General features: G+C 39.9%; 1 protein-coding gene across 19 annotated transcripts in view; it reads left to right on the forward strand.

Annotated features, from left to right (window-relative positions):
• CADPS2 (calcium dependent secretion activator 2) overlaps window positions 1–14,996 on the forward strand; it is a 506,535-nt gene that overhangs the window by 464,874 nt on the left and 26,665 nt on the right. For all 19 annotated transcript variants that reach the window (XM_036328812.1, XM_036328815.1, XM_036328814.1 and 16 more), the window contains 2 exons: window positions 405–488; window positions 591–623. In XM_036328812.1, the coding sequence (XP_036184705.1) occupies window positions 405–488; window positions 591–623 (117 nt within the window). The remainder of the gene's footprint in view (window positions 1–404; window positions 489–590; window positions 624–14,996) is intronic.

The following is a 14,996-nucleotide window of genomic DNA, read 5'->3' on the forward strand; positions in this document are numbered from 1 at the left end:
TGTAGCTATTGTGAAATCACAGTCTAGTTAACATCCATGCTCATACAGAGTTATAATTTTTTATCGTGATGAGGACTTCTAACCATCTATAGTGAAGTTGAAAATTATTTTAAATTTAAAGTTATTTACTAAAGGTTTAAGTTAGTTCACATGTAGCGACCAAACTCTTATTATGTTTTATTCTTCTATCTTTAAAAATGTCTGTGTGATTTCCAGCAAATAAAAAGGACCTTAGAATTCATCTTCAAAATGAAAGAGCAAATATTACAAGTCAGCCCCTCAGCTGTCAGTTTATACTTTGTGGATTTCTGTCCTGTGGCAGAAGTTGTCCCAAGAATCATTTGCTCTGTTACTAGTTTGTATGCACAGAAATTTTCTAAATACTCACCGTAAACTGTCTATAGTTTATTTCAGTGTTGGAAGGGGTGTTGTCTAAGCTGTCGAGATACGATGAAGGCACTTTCTTTTCATCCATTCTGTCATTCACTGTAAGTATTTGCATGCGTTCTTTTCTGCTGTCTTTTGACTCATCATAGCCCTTATTCACAACTAAGAATATAATTCTCATAATTATCTCTTTTCCACTTAAGGTGAAAGCGGCTGCAAAATATGTTGATGTTCCAGTAAGTATTTTTTATTTGCTTTTTAAAACTGTATGTAATTATTTTTTAAAAAATAATCATGGTTCACTGTGGGTTTATTTCAAATCTTTAAACCAGTGCCATTCCCCCAGGGAGCAGTTTATTTTTCTTAAGGGCTTGCCCTCGTAACAAGGCCTGGCAGGGTTTCTCTGTACTTTTTCTGCTGTAACTTGGGAACTCTTATGGAGGTCAGTTCATCATGAGAACATGTCAGCCCAGTTGCAGAGGGTAGTAATAGCACCCCGGGCTGGGAGAGCAATGCCTCACACTATTTATAGAAAAAATGCTCACTCTCTCACCCCTTCACATGATAACCATAAACAAAAGGTTTCTTGTAGGGTTAAAGTAACAATAAAGATGAAGCAGCTACATAAGAGGACTAATTTTCAAAACACAAAAGTGTTATAAGTCAGTTTTCATTCATTTTAATATTTAGTTTTTCACAGAATTCTTGAGAAATAATTGTAACCTCTAAATTTGTTAAAAGCTTAAGATCCCATGAGAGGAGATTGTGAAACTAACTCAAGTACAAGAATTCACATGATAAATACAGTCAACAAGTTAGTGCAGCATTTTTAAGTTATTAATCATGACAAAATTAATGTTTGCCTTAAATCCTATTACCACATATGATCAAGGCATAAAATGTTCTGTGTAATCATATATCTTGGCATATGTGCCAATTTTCAAAAATCAGAGCACAAATGAAAAAAAGTTAAAATTAAAACTAGATGGAACATAAATAATCTCATCTTTGGGTAAGACTGCTTGTGCAGAATCGCTTCTCTGGATTGTCATTATGAATGTTAGTGGTTTCAGTACTGACAAGCCTTGTAAATGCATAACATTTTATACTGTGAACTAGATGGTCCCCAGATTTATTATTGCTGCTATCCATATATATAAAAGCCTAAGTGACCATTGCAACTGAACGGATGACCAAACAGGCTGCGTGGGGCAACCAGGCCAGCAGGGGGTTAGTGAGGGGCGACCAAATGACCAAACAGCAGGCTGCATTGTGTGACCAGGCTTGCAGGAGGAGCAGTTGGGGGCGACCAGGCAGGCGGGGGGGAAGTTAGGGTGACCAGGCCAGCAGGGCGGGGGCAGTTGGGGGCGACCAGGCCAGCAGGGGGGGAGGGGGCAGTTGGGGGCAACTAGTCTGGCGGGGAGGCAATTGGAGGTGACCAGGCCAGCAGGGTGGGGTGCAGTTAGGGGCAATCAGGCAGGCAGGCAGGTGAGCAGTTAGGAGCCAGTGGTCCTGGATTGTGAGAGGGATTTCCGACTGCCGGATTAGGCCCAATCCCCAGGGGTCCTGGATTAGAGAGGGTGCAAGCTTGGCTGAGGGGGACCCCACCCACGCACGAATTTTGTGCACTGGGCCTCTAGTCTAGAATAATAAAAGTGTAATGTCCTAATTAGACCAGACGTCCTTCCAGACTACCTTCCAGACAAAGCCAGAGCTGTGAGGGAAGCCCGGGTTCCTCTAGTCTATAATAATAAAAGTGTAATGTCCTAATTAGACCGGACATCCTTCCAGACTACCTTCTGGACAAAGCCAGGGCTGTGAGGGAAGCCTGGGTTCTGGGTACCAGAGGGAAGCCAGTGCCAGCAGCCAGGGAAAGGAAGGCCTACTCTTTCATGAATTTCATGTATCGGGTCTCTAGTGGCTCTTATAAATGGACAGTTTAAATGAATAGACCATCAGCTTTATTGCCTTTGCATGGGGTTTCTTTGGAACAGGGATCTGTTTTATGAATGATTCCCAAAGAAGTCGTGGTGTACTCCTTGTCTTGTACCACGAATCAGAAAATCACTATTGGGCAAATAAGCAGAAATAATCAGTTGTGTAGAGTCCTGCAAAGCAGCATCACAAAAGAGAGAAAGAAAGCATTACAGAAACAGTCGATATTTATCTTAAAAAGAAAGAGACAAGTAATCACTGGAACATACAAACTTCATTGGAATTACTAACACATTTTATAATATCATTTTGTTTTTATTTTGAATTATTAATGGAATGGAACACCATAATTATTCCTGTTCTTAGAGCTCTGAAATTCTTAATTTGACTCTCTACTAGATCAGTTAGACCCCACAGTGGTTCTCAACCTTCTCGCCCTTTAAATACAGTTCCTCATGTTGTGACCCAACCATAAAATTATTTTCGTTGCTACTTCATAACTGTAATGTTGCTACTGTTATGAATTGTAATGTAAATATCTGATATGCAGGATGGTCTTAGGCAACCCCTGTGAAAGGGTCGTTTGACTGCCAAAGGGATCATGACCCACAGATTGAGAACTGCTGCCCTAGAGTTGAAAGTTGCACAAAGTGGTTCATTCACTCTCCTTCTAAATGCAGAAACCGCCTCCCCTGATGTCCCTCACAAACATTCATTGAGGCTTTTAAACGTTTTAAGTGATTGCAGACTCACCATAAGGCAGCCTCCTCTTATGTATAATGAGTTGAAATTCTGTAGCTCTCTGACTTCAGCCTTGCTTCTCATCCCTCTTTTGTATGACAGCCCTTCAAATATTTGATGATAATTATCATGCCTCCTCTTCCCAAGAGATACTCAAAGGGATATATTACCTGAGGAATTATTGTTTTCTGCATTAAACATCCTCAACTTCTTCACTGAACTCACTAATTAAATATTTATTGAGCAAGTACTAAGTGCTGGGCCCTGGACATTCAGAATGCCCACAGCTGTTCAGTGTTAGGGATGAAAGAGATAGACAAATAGATAGAACATGAATGCAGCTATAGCAGTTGTACTCATCATGGGAGTCACTCTCTAGATCAGCAGTTCTCAACCTGTGGGTCACGACCCCTTTGGGGGTCAAACGACCCTTTCACAGGGGTCGCCTAAGACCATTGGAAAACACATATAATTACATATTGTTTTTGTGATTAATCACTATGCTATAATTATGTTCAATTTGTAACAATGAAATTGGGGGTCACCACAACATGAGGAACTGTATTAAAGGGTCTCAGCATTAGGAAGGTTGAGAACCATTGCTCTAGATGAATCCCAGTTTACCAATGTCACTGTTAAATCAAACTGGCCACCTCCCTGCTCCTAGCAGAGCTTACTGAACTATACATGTGGTCTGGCCACGGCGGATTACTAAGGAAAGAGCTTCTCCCTGAATCTGGACATTACACCTCTCTTATTGATGCCTCTGAATATTAACTTCAAAAGCTATGAAGGGCTGTTGACTGTTAATGTTTTTTATGCTAAAACTCCAGGAACTATGCCACCCTGAAGTAGTCTTTTAAGGAGAACCTTATGAGAAAAAAAGAACACTGGCTCACCTTTCACAAACATTAACTCAAATCTGATTTAAAAACAGCAACCTACCTGTAAAATGCAAACTACAAAACTTCTAGAAGAAAACATAAGGGAAATATGGGTGGCCTTTGATTTGGTGATGATTTTTTTTAGATAGAACACCAAAAAATCCATGAAAAAAAAAATCATAAGTTGGACTTAATAATTGATTGTTCTGCACTGTTAAGAAATGAAAAGCCACCGAAACTGGTTTGGCTCAGTGGATAGAGCATCGGCCTGCAGACTGAAAGGTCCCAGGTTCGATTCCGGTCAAGGGCATGTACCTGGGTTGTGGGCACTTCCCCAGTGGGGATGTGCAGGAGGCAGCTGATCGATGTTTCTCTCTCATCGATGTTTCTAACTCTCTATCTCTCTCCCTTCCTCTCTGTAAAAAATCAATAAAATATATTTTTTTTAAAAAAAGAAAAAAATGAAAAGCCACAGACACATATTTGGTGAAGGACTTAGATCTAAAATATACAAAGAATGGTTCATACTCACCAATAAGAAAGCAAGCAACCAATTAAAAATGGGCAAAATCTGGGAACAGACACTGCAACAAAGAAGTATGGGTAACAAATTGTCATATGAAAAGATGCTCAACATCACTTGTTAGTAGGGAAATGCAAATTAAAACAGATACCACTACACACCTGTTGGTATGGTTAAAATTTTAAAACTAGCAATCATAAAATGTTGACAAGGATGCAGAACAACAGGGACTCTCGTTTATTGCTGGTGGAAATGCAAAATGATGCAGGCACTTTGGGAGACTGGTAGTTTCTTGTACAGCTAACCAGTCTTACTGTGCAGCTTGACACTTGCGCTCTGCTCTTAGGTGTTTATCTGAGTGAGTTTTTAAAGTGTCCACACCAAAACCTGCACACAGATGTTCATAGCAGCCTCATTAATAATCAGCAAAAATTAGAAGCAACCAAAATGTCCTTCAGTAGCTGAATGGTTACATAAGAAATGGCATACTCATACCATTGGAATACTAATTCGGCAGAGAGAGAAAAAATAGCTACCAGGCCAGGAGAAGACCTGGATGAATCTTAATGGCATGTTGCTAAGTGAAAGAAGCCAGAGAACGCTGCACACTGTACAATTCCATTTATATCACATCCTAGTAAAGGTTAAACTGTAAAGATTACTAGTATAAACAGATTCATGGTTGCCATAACTTCAAGGTCAGGGAGGGTGGAAGAGGTGAAGCCCAGGGAACTTTTTGGAGCAGTGAAACTAGTCCAAAGATCTATGACATTATACATTTGTCAGCACCTACTTGTACGGCACAAAGGTTAGACCTCAATATATGCAAATTTAAAAATTCAATTAGGATATCCTGGGATCCCAGGATGGAAAAGAGACAGTGATAAAATAAGCTAACTAACTCTATTGCAAATGTGTTGAATGACGTCACTGAGAAAGATGGAGGAAAAGGTTTTGATCTGAGTAACTAGAAATGAGTGGAATCTGTAAAAATAAAGGAAAAGGGAATTGTGCATAAGCACTATACTCTAGCTGATAAAGTGTTTTCCCACGGGTTAACAATTCAGAAACCATTACACATGGACACTGGAACTGAACAATTAAGTAAAGGGATGGTGGTTGGTGGGAGCCGAGTTTCTCACTGTTGAAATGAGAGGCTGGAGACAAGCAAGTGGAGGCTAGAATGATCCCTGTGCTGATGAATTAGAGTTGGAGACATTAGTGTGAACTTGGCTTTAGCTTAATATAGGTAGAGCCAGTTACATATAGAAATAATTTTAGATATATGTATATGCATGGGTTGCTTTCCTATTGTTGAGTACATACACATCTATTCCCTTGGTTTTTGTTAGTGAGAAAGACTAGAAGCAATGATACCCCAGTAGCAACAAGCACACCTAGTGCCCAAATCTTACTCTCTAATCCCCAGTAAAATGATCCAGGACTCCTTTTAGAAATGGTTGCTACCAGGACAGGGACAGGAATTATACAAGGTAAGCTTGGAGCATCTTATGGTGACAGAAATTATGAAAGTACTTAAAGCACGCGCGCACGCCCGTACACACACACACACACACACACACACACACACACACACACACACCCCAGCTGGTGTAATTCAGTGGCTGAGCATCAACCCAGGAACCAAAAGGCCACTGGTTCCATTCCTGGTCAGGGCACGTGATCCCCTGTGGGGGACATGCAGGAGGCAGCTGATGTTTCTCTCTCTCTATCCCTCTCCCTTCCTCTCTCTCTAAAAAGTCAGTAATGGACAGTACAGGTGTGATGTGGAGTCCAGGATCTGAGTTGAAGTTCCACCTCTGCCCCCTGCTTGCCCTCTGCCCCACGGGCTTCCCTTTTCCCATTTGCGCAGTGAGCACAAGTCTAGTCCCTGCGCTGTCCCCCTCGCGGGGTTCTTAGGGGGATTCGGTGTGGGTGTTAACACGATAGCGCTTTGTAAACGAAAAGCACTGACAGTAAGTGGGGCTGGCGTCGCTCCTAGCTGGCGTGGTGCTTCTTGCTCCCATGCATTTCTCTGCAGTTTCCCTTCTCCAGAACATGAGCATTTTCCAAAAGAAACATTCTTTTCCTTCCACAGAGTAAAAAATGTTAGATTGGGTTTTTTATTTAATTCCTTTTATTTTAGATTAAGCGCCTTGCATATATTAAGGGTGACTTTGAAAGGCACAATTGGCCAGTTCATCACAGTAGTGTTTTCCCTACTTTCTTTGCTTTCTTGCTTCTGATATTGTTTATTACTTACATAAGGCCACTCGAATACTCAGTGTCTTACGTCAGAATGTGAGGCAGGCAGAACCCAGGGAAAGGAGCACCTGCCCCCTGGGACATGCGCCTGGAGAGGGAGTGGTGTACACCAGGCCCGGAGGAAGGGCCTCGCCGTCATAGGAGTGGGGGAGGTGTGCACTGTGCTTCCTACATGAGCCTTTTGCTTCTCTCACTTACTCCTTTTTGTTTTGTATGTTTGGCTCGTCTCTCTCACATAAGTTCAATCCATAGGCTACCCCTGGAACCCAACATTCTCGCATCCTCGGGTCTTCCTGAAGCCAAAAGCTGAAAGGTTCCAAATTGGGACGCAGTCAGTCCAGTCAATATACATTTTCAAAGCCAAATGAAAGAATACCCACAGCATTTCAGTTTCACTTCGGAGCCTCAGTGCAGTTTTGTAGTTGACACTATAACAACTGTAGATAGATGGCAGAAAGGTTAGTGAACACTAGTATAAGCTGGTAGATTCAGTACCTTCGTCTTTGATATAACCATCACTCATGAAAACAATAGGATAAAGCTAGTATGTGATACACATATTAGCATGCCCCTTGTCTGGTTCTCTTGTATCAGTAGCTATTTCTCTAAATCTGAAATGTTAGTTATTCTTGCTATATATCAGAAATAGCAAAAGAGATACTAAATGCTCATAGTCTCAAATGGCCAAGGCACAGAAAGATCAAAATTGAACCCCTAAATCTCAGTTGAAAATCAACCTGCCTCTTTTCCTTAAGTGTTGGAGGCTAATATCTTAAACTATCATTCAGAATTCCTTTTTTTAAGATTTTTTATTGATTCTTAGAGAGAGAGGAAGAGAGGGGGAGAGAGAGAAACATCGATGTGGGAGCAACCATCTATTGGCTGCCCCCCATCAGGGATTGAACCTGAAACCCAGGCATATGCCCTGACCATGAATCAAACTGGCAGTCATTTGGTGCACAGGACAACACTCAGCCAACTGAGCCATATGAGCTAGGGCAGTATTCCTTTTAATATTTATAATAACCTCCTATGAATGCATAAACTACCTCACTGCTTAGAAGAAATTGTGTGAAATGTTCATGTGAACGTTAAGAATGAATTCAGGGAACCAAGATGGTGGCATAGGTTAACGCCGGAGATTGCTGCCTCGAACAACCAATTCAAGGGTACACCTAAAAGACGGAACGGACATCATCCAGAACCACAGGAAGGCTGGCTGAGTGGAAATTCTACAACTAGGAGGAAAGAGAATATCATACCCAGACTCAGAGGAGGCACAGTGCTGAAGTGAAATACTCAGGTGCGGAGTGCGCGCGGAGCGGGCTGGCGGCGGAGGGCGCAGTTGGAAAACGGGAGGGAGTTTCAGACTCTGAGCTCCAGATCCGGGCGAGTCTCTAGGGACCCAGACTCAAACGGGAGAAGTGGGACTGTCTGGCTTTGGTCGGAACTCGAAGGCAGCTTTCTCTCCGAGGTTTGCAGCAGTTGCTGGGACTCTGTGAGGCAAAGCCTCTGGGGACGGGACTGAGAGCAGCCATAACTGCTCGCTCCGCCCGCCCTGTTTGATCCTGTGCCACCCGCCCTGCCCAAGCCCTCCACAGAGCCATTTGCCAGATAGCCTCAGGCAAAGGCTAGATTAGCACCTCCCCAGAGGACAGAAGTTTTCCCACTGCAGACACAGCTGACTCTCACAGCCAGTTGGCCTGGAGGTCAAATCCCCCCAGTATTAACTACAACAATCAAGGCTTAACTACAAGACTGCGCACAAAGACCACTAGGGGGTGCACCAAGAAAGCATAAAAAAAATGCAGAGACAAAGAAACAGGACAAAATTGTCAATGGAAGATATAGAGTTCAGAACCACACTTTTAAGGTCTCTCAAGAACTGTCTAGAAGCTGCCGATAAACTTAATGAGATCTACAAGAAATCTAATGAGACCCTCGATGTTATGATAAAGAACCAACTAGAAATTAAGCATACACTGACTGAAATAAAGAATACTATACAGACTCCCAACAGCAGACCAGAGGAGCGCAAGAATCAAGGCAAAGATTTGAAATGCGAAGAAGCAAAAAACATCCAACTGGAAAAGCAAAATGAAAAAAGAATCCGAAAATACGAAGATAGTGTAAGGAGCCTCTGGGACAGCTTCAAGCGTACCAACATCAGAATTATAGGGGTGCCAGAAGATGAGAGAGACCAAGATATTGAAACCCTATTTGAAGAAATAATGACAGAAAACTTCTCCCACCTGGTGAAAGAAATAGACTTACAGGTCCAGGAAGCGCAGAGAACCCCAAACAAAAGGAATCCAAAGAGGACCACACCAAGACACATCATAATTAAAATGCCAAGAGCAAAAGACAAAGATAAAATCCTAAAAGCAGCAAGAGAAAGAAACTCAGTTACCTACAAGGGAATACCCATACGACTGTCAGCTGATTTCTCAACAGAAATTTTGCAGGCCAGAAGGGAATGGCAAGAAATATTCAAAGTGATGAATACCAAGAACCTACAACCAAGATTACTTTATCCAGCAAAGCTATCATTCAGAATTGAAGGTCAGATAAAGAGCTTCACAGATAAGGAAAAGCTAAAGGAGTTCATCACCACCAAACCAGTATTATATGAAATGCTGAAAGGTATCCTTTAAGAAGAGGAAGAAGAAGAAAAAGTAAAGATACAAATTATGAACAACAAACATGCATCTATCAACAAGTGAATCTAAGAATCAAGTGAACAAATAATCTGGTGATCATAATAGAATCAAGGACATAGAAAGGGAATGGACTGACTATTCTTGCGGGGAGAAAGGGGTGTGGGAGATACGGGAAGAGACTGGACAAAAATCGTGCACCTATGGATGAGGACAGTGGGTGGGGAGTGAGGGCAGAGGGTGGGGCGGGAACTGGGAGGAGGGGAGTTATGGGGGGGAAAAGAGGAACAAATGTAATAATCTGAACAATAAAGATTTAATTAAAAAAAAAAAGAATGAATTCAATATGACTACCTAAGTTATAGGAGCATTATAGCAGACTCTGACTTCAGGTACTCTTATAGATGGCATTATGGTAGGAATCTGCTTTTTACTGACTATATTCACAGAAGATCCTTATCCAGACCAAGAACTCTGGAGTAATGGAACTCCTCTCCTTTGAAAATGTGAGACTGAACGAAATGGACAAATTCAAAACACACACGTTACGTGCTCCCTGTCTAAAAGATGTTTTCAAACGGATCTGGATGCCAGTGTCTTTAATTCAGAATTTTCTTCACAATTTGGAAACAAAATGCATCATAATGTTAATTAAAGGAATTTTAAATACTTTGAATTTAACAAAGAGAAAGGTGACTTCATGGCTGCTTCACTACTCGAAATAATAGTTTGGGATCTTTCTAGAGAATAATGAGAATTTTTTAATTAATTGTTTAAAAAAATAAACTACTATTAAATAATCTTGAAAACATTATATCCTTGTGAAGTTTTCTTGTGAATTGTTTACATTTCTTCCCTTCTCCCCTCACCCCTTTTGTGAATTATTTCTTTTGTAATATGTAAATTGGCATAAATCTAGCTGAAGGTTTCAATTCTGTGTATTTCCTTTTGCTGTTCTGTATGAATACAATATAATTTTCAACTTTGTAGCAAACATAAAATATATATACTTTTACAACATAATCCTCATAGCTATACTCAAAACCACCTATTAATTTTAAGTATTTGAGAACATATAATTTATTTAAACTGCTCCAAATGCTTTTGAAAAGCTTAACCTTAAAAGCAGTTTTACTCATGTATAAAAATATAGATATTGACGTAGCCAGTTTGGCTCAGTGAATAGAGCGTCAGCCTGCAGACTGAAGGGTCCCAGGTTCAATTCCGGCCAAGAGCACATGCTCGGGTTGTGGGTTCGATCCCCAATAGGGGGCGTGCAAGAGGCAGCTGATCAATGATTCTCTCTCATCGTTGATGTTTCTATCTCTCTCTCCCTCTCCGTTCCTCTCTGAAATCAATAAAGAAATATATTTAAAAAATATATAGATAGATATTCTTGCATGAATGTCAAAGTAATAAAGGATATATTAGCAAAAGAAAAAAATATATTATTTTTAGCAAGACCTAGAATAGGTTATGTGTTTGTAGCACTAGGTCCCATGTTCCTGATGATCAGTTATAGACTTTCTGAATCTAAAATGCTAGACTGACATATAACTTGTTCCTATGACAATTTCAACTTGAGAAGACATGCGGATGTTTGAAATCTTGCAAGTTTTTTTTTTTTTTCCGAAGGGTAATAGTATTTTCTTTCCAAAGCAGGCAGATTATCCTAAATCAGGATATCACAGTTTCACTCTCCATTGGTTTTTCAAGGCAAGCTTTTCTAAGTTGTGAGAAGTGCACTTTTCATTTAAGTAGATCATACGGTAGCTTCTAGTTAATCTTTGAGACTAGAATAGTATATTTTAAAAATGTGCCTCCTTGTTAAATAGACACCATGACAGTGTTTGCACAGTGTATCGTTAACCTCCCGTGGAAGGTTAAGCGACTGCTTCTGTATTTAAGTCTGTTGCTGTGAGGAATGACTGGCAGTGTTGCACCCACCTACCGGGGAATGGGGGGAGCTCAGACTTGCACCTGTGGGATTAGGTGTAGCAGCAGGAAGCAAGAGCATTTACAGCATATAATTAACAAGGATTTTTTCCCCCCTTTTTTAAAACAGCATGTTCACCGCACTAGGTGAGCTAGTGATTAACAGTTGAAAAAAAAGTTGCTGGTGTCTGCACCCCTACTTACACTCCTTCAGTCACCGGCGCATTCTATTACTTTTGTAGCAGTCAGAGGAACTCGCCTCGCCACCCTTCATTTCCTTCACTATGTATTGATTCCTTTGTGCTCATGGGGAATTTTTCTAGTTGGTGTGTGTGTGTGTGTGTGTGTGTGTGTGTGTGTGCCCTTTTAGTGCAGTTTTGTTAGGCAAATTCTGTTTTCTGAATCAAATTAGAAGTAACTTAGGGACTCCTATTTGATTTAGAAGTGACTGCCCTAATGTTTATTAGGTGGGAAGGTTAATGCATAGTGATTTGTGGGCTCTCAGAGGTTCAAATGGGAGCGTGAAAAAAGCATTTACTCTCTCTAAGTGGTATTTAGTACCGAGTGTGCTTGCTGGGTGGCTTTTAATGGTGATTTCCTCATCTTCATTAGGAAAACTATAATTTAATTGCCAATATAGAAAGGATTCCTAAACATAGCTCTCTAGAATAAAACCTTCTTGATACAAACTCATCCACATGCACAGCCGTTCACGTTTCACAGCTGCTCCTTCGCTAAGGTCGGTGGGCAAGTTTGGTGGGCAGCCACTGGCGCCAGAATTTGTAGCGATATTCTGTCTCCGCGATGTTGTCCTGTGCTTTCTTTTCATTTACACCCAAAAAGACAAAAACTTAACGGAATGTGTTCAGGTTGTTGTTGTTGTTGTTTTTCAACTCAACTTCATTTCCTAACAAGATAGCATGTAATTATGGAATTAGATGCAGTGACTTCCAAAGTATGTAAATCTTGCTGCCATAAAACGGTCTTTGCACGAAGGAGCCGCTGAACCAGCGATAATGTCTTCTATCCAAACACATTTGTCCTATAAGTAGAAACTGTTTAAAAGGAAAATTACATCTTTTCAGCAGTTTATCAGCAATAATTACCCTTCATACAGCAAAGGAAGGAGAAAGTGTTTTAAAGAACTATAATTCTAATTGGCAAATGTCACCAGCTGTTGCAGCTACTCTTACTTGTATGTATTCTTTTAATGAATATATCTCATGCCACAAGCCACATGAAAATATATTCACTAGGTGTGAAATTCCCATATGTCAAAGTTTCAAGACTAGGTAAACAGCTCAAAGAGAAAGAAAAAAATAATAATGCTAATGAGGACTGTAAGAATTCTAGGTTTGTTTTCCAGGCAAGTTGATCTTAATTTGCCAAAAGGGGAGAAAATGTAATTTCAGAAAGAAAAACACAGAAACACTTACTTTGTTGAAATAAACTTTTAAGTTAGCTTTACCTCACACTCTCAACCAGAGATTCTCATTTCCTTAGAAAGTCGTAGAATTTTCTCAGCTCACAGATGTCTGTATTACATGCCTGGGGTTTGCCAACGAGAACAGCATTACATTTTCTCTTGGGCCTAAGCTATAAATGGTTAGTTTTAGATGATAGAAGATAAACTCTTCCTGGACAGTGTTTCATACTGTCTAATGTTATCTTGAAAGTGATCAAGGAGATAAAAAATACCTTAGAGTCTATGGCCAGTGTTTAAAGCCATTATTCTCCAGTCCTCATGGCTATGACTTAGTTTCCAGTGAGCCTGATGGTCAAGTGGTTGACTAGGTTCAACTTCCAAGCATACTCTTCCTTTGAAAGATAGAAATGAAAATGGGGTTGGTGGGGGGAAATGGTGGAGAAGGCAAGCTTCCTGTGTGTATATATTCTTAAACTGCTACTTTTGGGGCTGTGCCCAGCCCCCTCAGTGTCATATCCAGCACAGCATTTTGTTCGCGGCACCTGCCTCCAACTCCAACACTGAGCTAATGTGTTATTATGTATAGAAAATTGTTCTCATCTCATTTTCATTCTACAGGGGGGTGTGTTCTGAATTTTCTCCTTTTTGGTATCTTGACAAAGTTTGAGGGCATGGACAGAAACACTTATGGATAATTTGTCCTCACATATTTATTGGTAGTCAGTAATCTTTCTACGAATCACCCTGCCTCTTCATTGGAAAAACTGATATATAAACACCTGCACTCCACAGAAGAAAGCAACCTAGGTTTTGCTTGATTGTCCTTGTAGTTATTTCAACTTTTAAACATTGCTTATGAGAATTATGCAGGAAAATAGAGAAGGAATGAATTTGGTAACTTGCCGCCAATATGCTTGGAATATATTACCTACATTGCCAATAGAAGCTATTGAAGGAAAGACATTTATATAGCTGTTTCAAATTATAACTGAAAACTAATGTTATTATATCAGGGTTATGTTTGAATGGATCCTTGAATTTGTGTGGTGTATATTTCCCTTCAGGCTAAATAGAAAAGCAGTAAAAACTTGTGATGCTCATTACCAAGAAATAACTTTGTTACCAAAAAATCAAAATTTTATTAATGAGATATGCTCATTGCCTGTAATGTGCCCTGGTTAAGAGAGAGGGAATTTTATCATTGTATATAATATATGCTCCCCCCCCCAAAAAAAAAAAATTAAGTGATAAGAACTTTCCTTCATTTAAGGAGAAGGCACTACCAACCATCCTAACATCACTCAGATGTACACCTTGAGTTGTTTTCCCACAGCATGTGCCTCATTTAACTATTAATGTTTAATAAGTTAAAACCTTATTAAATATTACTTAATAGTTAAATCATCTATTTCTTCTCTCACCTACTTTCCTTGCAGTACTTACTTTTGCAAAATGAGTTTGTTTATAGAGGTCACTAGAGGCCCGATGCACAAAATTCATGCAAGAGTAGGCCTTCCTTCCCCTGGCTGCCAGCACCAGCTTTCCTCTGGCACCAGGGACCCGGGCTTCCCTTGCAGCCCTGGCTTCATCTGGAAGGTCTAATTAGCATATTACACTTTTATTATTATAGATAAGTGCATTCTGTGGATATGAAATGATGCAAGACTAACTTATTTGGCATTAATTCTATAATTTTGTTATTACTAATGCCATATTCTAATTGAATCAGTAAATCAATATAGATTATGACTCAACCCCAGGGGTGGATTATACAAATAAACATTTTTATTAACTGTTCAGCTATGTGAAACTCAAGGAAGAACTGAAGCCTAGAAGGAAAACTCTTGAGGGGCCTTCAGGTTTTGTCCCTTCCTCGTACTGATTTTATAGCAAGAAGGAATCATATTAACTGTCCTATCTCCTCTAACACCAAATGTTGGATAACTTTGGAAAGTTATCTAATCCACACCTTTGGATCTTTATCAATACTCTTATCAAATTTCTAAAATAAAATAAAACCTTGAGATAGTGTTGATAAATGTAAATGAATAGAAGCAATAGATAAACTCAAAATTTTGCTTTATGTTTCATTTTGAATACATTAAATGTTTTTTGCCCAGTATCTTCCTAGTAAGGTTTTATTCAGGTTAGTAAGGAAATTTACTTTGTATTCCTTAAGTACCCATAGTGATTGAGGAAGGCAACCAAGGAAAGCTAACATATTTATTTTTAATAGATGTGGG

This window comes from Myotis myotis, unplaced genomic scaffold (assembly GCF_014108235.1).
Source record: "Myotis myotis isolate mMyoMyo1 unplaced genomic scaffold, mMyoMyo1.p scaffold_m19_p_11, whole genome shotgun sequence".
In the NCBI taxonomy this organism is placed as follows: Eukaryota; Metazoa; Chordata; class Mammalia; order Chiroptera; family Vespertilionidae; genus Myotis; species Myotis myotis.